Source organism: Euprymna scolopes, chromosome 39 (assembly GCF_053919585.1).
Source record: "Euprymna scolopes isolate OS-2025 chromosome 39, ASM5391958v1, whole genome shotgun sequence".
Classification (NCBI taxonomy): Eukaryota; Metazoa; Mollusca; class Cephalopoda; order Sepiida; family Sepiolidae; genus Euprymna; species Euprymna scolopes.
The window spans coordinates 67,723,818-67,729,817 of record NC_136520.1 but is presented as its reverse complement, the minus strand read 5'-3'; the positions used below and the strand labels follow the sequence as shown (position 1 = coordinate 67,729,817).

Genomic DNA, 6,000 nt, shown 5'->3' with positions numbered 1-6,000 from the left:
TCAGACACACATAGGGATCGTGTGAATGAAGGCCCTTGCTCGCAGCTATGTGTGGTGGCCAAATCTTGATGCAGATATTGAGAGAGCCGGTAAAGCTTGTGGAACCTGCATACATTATCAAAGCAACCCCGGCAAGGCTCCCATTCATTGCTGGGAATATCCAAGTTCACCATGGGAGAGAGTCCACTTAGATTATGCGGGTCCATTTTTGGGGCACATGTTTTTGATAGTAGTGGATGCTCATTCAAAGTGGACTGAAGTTTGCATTACAAAATCATCTTCTGCTATGACCACAATTGAAAAATTGAGAGGGATCTTCGCAACTCATGGACTACCGGTATTAATTGTGAGTGACAACGGTCCCTGTTTTACAAGTGAAGAATTCAAAGCATTCATAAATGCTAATGGAATTCGGCACATTTTCACAGCTCCTTACCATCCTTCCTCGAATGGACTAGCAGAACGCAGTGTACGCACCTTCAAGGAAGCGCTTAAAAGGATGAATACAGACGGCAAGGCAACACTTGAAACCAAGGTGAACCGATTTTTATTCACTTATAGGATAACTCCAAACTCATCAACTGGGGTTTCTCCTGCCGAGCTGATGTTCAAACGGCAGTTACGAACAGCGTTTCATTTGGCAAAGCCAGACACGTACAAGGCTATGGATGTAAAAAATAAAATGGAAAGGGGGAGCAAGGTAATGGTGCCGCTCCGTGAATTTAAAGTAGCCGATCCTGTGCTTGTGCGTAACTATGGATCTACTCAGCGATGGATTGAAGGTACCATTACCAGACAGTTGGGAGCAGTGAATTTTGAAGTGGAAACCGGTAGAGGGCTAGTAAGGAGGCATGTGGACCAGCTTGTGAAACTCTCATCACCAGTAGCAGTGGAACTTACGCCTGAGATACAAGCAGATAATGCTGCAAAGAATCTTGAGAGTTTCGGCACACCTGAAGTTTCCAGCACACCCGACAGTCCTGAGGAAAGTTTAATACCTGAGAGCAGGCATATGGAAGGGGTTGCAGAGACTCCAGCAGTGGTAGAAAAATCGGCATCACCACCCTCTCGCAAGTCAGGGCGTATTCGGAGACCACCAAAAAAATTTGAAGACTATGTTCGTGATCCAGAGTAAGATTGAAGGGATGTAATATATTGGACAGGATTATCTCCCTTGCACTTCAATGAACTACGGATTATCTCCCTTGCACTTCAATGGACTACCACTAGAGGGCGCGACAGTCTTGAAATCTGTTTTTTTTTTTTTTTTGTAAATAAAAGGACCGGGAGACGATCTTTCCCTATGAGACGTACCGTCTGCTGATCTATCTATAATGTTATTTTGTCTTGTGCATTTTTATTCATTATGCATTGTTAATGTTGATATACTTCAGGAAACATCTGCTAAGACGTCACATTTTTTTTTTTTTTTTTACCCTTTTTTCTCCTTCGCATTATGGGTTTGAGCCTGCCTGCCTACTTCCACTTTTTTTTTTTTACACCTCTGCCTACTGTTGTTTTGATCCCCCATTCCCCCGGGATTCCCTACTACACCACGTAAACACCTTGGCAACGCCGGGATATGAAATCTACATTAATCAAAATATCATATTTAAGCCTATTTTATGACCGGGCAGCCTGCTAGTAGCAGAGATAAACAAATAAAGAGGAATAACTCTCTTAATGGCTTTTCCCCAATTTACTTTCACTTTAAAAAAAAAAAAACTTTTTTTTGACAAGTATAAGAATAATTTTTTAATGTTATTTAACTTTTTAAAATGTATTTTATTAATAACTTATTCCTTTTAATTATTATTCCTCGTTAGTATTTATTTATGCATTCATTTATTTTCTTGTACTGGCGTTTTTTTTATCAAGTGGGGGTATTTTTAGCAACAATGAGATAACGACGTTGATTCTAATTTCGTAGAAACGAAACTGACAGGTTTTTTCCAAGAAACATTTTCAGTTTCAGTTAGGTTCGCATATAAAAACAGTTGTCGCTTGTATTTCTGCAGCATAATTTTACATCTGTTTTTTTTACAAACACGGATTACACCGTTTGCTCTTATTTTTAAAAGAGAAACTTAGTTCTCCTTCTCAAATAGTTGGATTTGTTTTTTAGAACTTGATTTTTTATACGAGGCGAAATACTTTTAAGTTTTAAAATCACATTCTTTTTTTCTTTTACCATATTTTAAATTACTTATCCCTGCGACAATCTTTTTATTCTGTTTTTTATTTGACCGCGACACTCTGGCCGAGGAGTCGCAACTTCTTCGTGCTTCGAAGATATTTTTTTTACACTCAGCATCTGATATACTTCAATGGTCACCCATTTACTGACCGGAATCAACGTTGCTTAACTTCGCTGATTTTACAGTGATTATACCTATTTACTATGCCTCCCCACGGGACAGAGTTAGACACCAGGGTCGTTTTTTAACGTGGAGAAAAGGTACAAAAATAAAAATTGTCTCAGTCGTGAAGGATTTCTCCTCCACCGAAAGAGAACAAGAAATAGAAGTGCAGCATCTGAAGAACAGATACTACACTTTGATCTTGTCCCGAAGGCCAAAATTACAGTGATTATAGCCGTATATTTAGGGGATGAAAAAAATCACTGACATTCGTATGACATTAAACAATTCGAGCGGTGCTTCTGCTTGCTTCACTGCTTTTCTTTTTCTGGAAGTTAGTCAAGTATTCAAGACCAAAATACGTAGATAATGATTATAACTTTCCGGTGAAAAAATTACAAATATTTGCTATTTGTTTTTCTGTTGTTAAATTTATTCTTTATTAGCAAAAAAAAAAAAAAAAAAAAAAAAACTCCATACAAGTATATAATAATTTTAATTTTCCGAAGAAATAAATTGACAAGTACTTGCTATTTTGTTGTTGTTTTTAAAGAGACACATTTTTCTTTTTTGATAATTAATTTTATCTTTAAACGACAACAAAATTTATCTTATAAACGACAAAAAATTAAAAAATTAAAAATTAAAGGAAATAAAAAAAAAAAACGCTCTTTATTTTTAGAAGATTTTAGTTTTGCGTGCTGTTTAATGTTTTTATTATATTATATTATGAGTTCTGCGGGGAAAGATCGCGCGATACGGAAAACGCTGGTTTCCATCGTCAAAGAATTAACCCGCGACAACATAGAAATGGCCAACTTTTATCTCCGAGGTGAAACAAACAATAAAAAAAACGAGACCGCCATTGAGTTACTCGACACTTTGGAAGACCTGAAATATTTTAACGTTTCAAACAGAGATTTCACCAAGTTCCTTGATTTTCTAGAAGATCTCGAACGATTCGATCTCCGGGCAAAACTTCTACAGTTTGAAGCTGAACTTGATCGTAAGTACATTATATATTGCTTTGCTTTAATTTTTCAGTTTTAAGGTGCTTCTTGAGTGCTTGTGCAGATCCCGGGCAGGAACATTTCATAGCGATCACCGTTTAAACGCCCACGCGTAAGAACACGACGGTGTGATTCGACCACCGCACACATAGGCAGGAGGGACCTTTGTGGCCTTCGGGCCAATTCCCCCCCCCCCCGCGACACAAATGAATTATCGTATCATTATTGTTATCTTTTTTGTTTTTACACGGAAATAAAAAAATGTTTTAAACAATTGGGTGCCAAGTAGGACGTCCCCAAGTACGAAAGGGCGAATGCGGTAGGTGTATCAGGATTTTTGTAGGAATTTTTGACACCCCTAACACGAAACTGCGAATAAAACATAAAAATCTCGTAATTTCTCTGTTAAAAGTGGGTTGTTTATTTTCTTTATGGATTGTACTTCCAAAATAAACTATTAAAGTTGTTTTAAAAGTAATAGAATTTTTTTTTTTTTTTTTTTAAACAGTAATGAATTTTCTGGACTCAATATTTTTCAATTTTTAAACTTTAAAAATCTATCAAAATTTTTCTATTGATTCTATTTTTACGATATTTTCAGGGTCAATGTGAAATTTTATGCTCTTTCCAATAAACGAATATAATATTTTAGACAAACGTTTTTTTTTTTTAATTCACGCCCCACCATTTTCAAGTTTCTAATAAAAAGTAAATAATTAATTTACTCACCGAAAAGTAAATAATTAATCTACTCACAAATTGAAGAGAAAAGGTCAATAAATAATATATTAAAATTTAAAACAAAAATCAATTAGTGCTTTTTAGAATTTTACCTGTAAAGTTTGAAGTTTGAAACCTTTTTTTTAAACCACGTTATTTGTTTTTCTGCTTTTTTTTTTTGTTTTTTTTTTTAATGGAACCTTTGTTCTTGCTCCTTTAATTGAAAAAAAAAACTTAGGGCTTGAATTACATTTTTCGAGGAGTTATAAGCTTGGAAAGACAGGGGGTCGAATAATTCATGCCTCCCATTTTGAAATGTCTATTAAAAAGTAAATAATTAATTTATGTACAAAAGTCTTATATATCACAAATTGAAGAGAAAAGGTCAATAAATAATATATTCAAATTAAAAACAAAAAAGAACTTTTTTTTTAGAAATTTACCTGTAAAGTCCGAAGTTTAAAACCTTTTTTTAAAAAAAAAAAAAACACTTTTTTTGTTTGTTTTTTTTTTTTTTAATGAAACCTTGGTCCTTGCTCCTTTTAATTGAAAAAAAAATTAGGGCTTGAATTACATTTTTCGAGGAGTTATAAGCTTGGAAAGATGGGGTGGAATTATTCACTATTTTCACGAAATTTCTGACACACCTACAAATGCGGTATTATGGTAAAAGAATATTCTAGCTAAGAGACACTTTTGTTTAGTTCTAGAGTGACAAGAATGACCAACGACCCCCATCTGCCTCCTTTTGAGTTGGCCTTGTGCCTAAGTTTTTTGTTCATGTTCTTTTTTTTTTTGTCTGAATAAAAGATTTAATATCTCAAAGTGTAGTATCTGTTCCGGCAGATGCTGCAATCAAAGACTATTGCCCTTGTAGCAATCTTCTGACCCATGTAGGGGCAACCCTACATGGGTCAGCTGGCAAATCACTATTCAGCTCCCATTTCCCACCTCTCGGGAACTGGTCCCCTCCCTCTCTCTCTCTCTCTCTCTCTCTCTCTCTACATTAAAAAACGGTCTTGTGCCTAATTTGCTCAGTGGGGAAGCAAATAAATACAGACCACCGCACACATAAAACAAAAGGAAGAAAATACACTAAACAGGCCGGAACGTTTGAGAAGACCTGTATATAAAGATTTGCCTGCCAAAAATCAAATAATTTTCACTTCGATTTCTTAAGAAACATACAGAGTTTACCGATGTATTGGAAAATTACACATTTGAACACCGTAAGTTTGGGAAAATGAGTTAAAAATATAAAAAAAAACTATACAAGATACTGTTAAAAACCCACCGAATATATGTCAGCCTGTGTCACGGTAACATATATTGAGCGAGTTTCTAACAGTATTTTGTATAGTTTTTTATTTTTAACTCATTTTCCCAAACTTACTGTGTTCAACAGAGTCCGGCGCCATTTTTAATTTTCTAATACATCGATAAACACTGTTTTTCGAGCTGAATAAACATGTTACATTAAATAAAAACACTAAAAAATTATTCAGTTAAGTAGAAAGTAACTTATCTTGCCTTTGATAACATTTATTTGTTATATATTTGTTTTTCGACAACTTTTTCGAATCTACGTGTATAGTAATACAAACCTAAAGGCTGCTTCAAAAACGCTTTGGCATAAATATTAACTTTTTCATTAATTTATATATATATATATATAATCTGGTTGACTAGTGGTTCATCCGATAATAATCTGCTGAAAAAAATTGAAAAAAAGAAGGCAAAAATATAGAGAGAGGGGGCAAGCTCTTCCAGGTCCACTGTTTTGCCTATGAATTTACTGGTCACCATTTTGAATATTAATGTTTACAAGTAAAACAAGTCAAACCGGTCCCGTTTTCGAAAACAAGTCAGCCCGGTATGTTCGGATATTTGTGTTTAAAAATGTCAGATTG

The 6,000-nt window shown here is 34.8% G+C and overlaps 1 protein-coding gene across 2 annotated transcripts in view; it reads left to right on the top strand.

The window, feature by feature from the left end:
- The first annotated feature begins 1,973 nt into the window (after positions 1–1,973).
- The window catches only part of LOC145263825 (ATP-dependent RNA helicase DHX58-like), an 83,195-nt gene continuing 79,168 nt past the window's right edge, over positions 1,974–6,000 (top strand). The window contains exon 1 of one of the 2 annotated variants that reach the window (XM_080120890.1): positions 1,974–3,366. In XM_080120890.1, coding sequence (XP_079977016.1) covers positions 3,069–3,366 — 298 coding nt within the window. In that variant the 5' untranslated portion in view covers positions 1,974–3,068. The remainder of the gene's footprint in view (positions 3,367–6,000) is intronic. The other variant, XM_080120891.1, reaches the window with a different exon arrangement.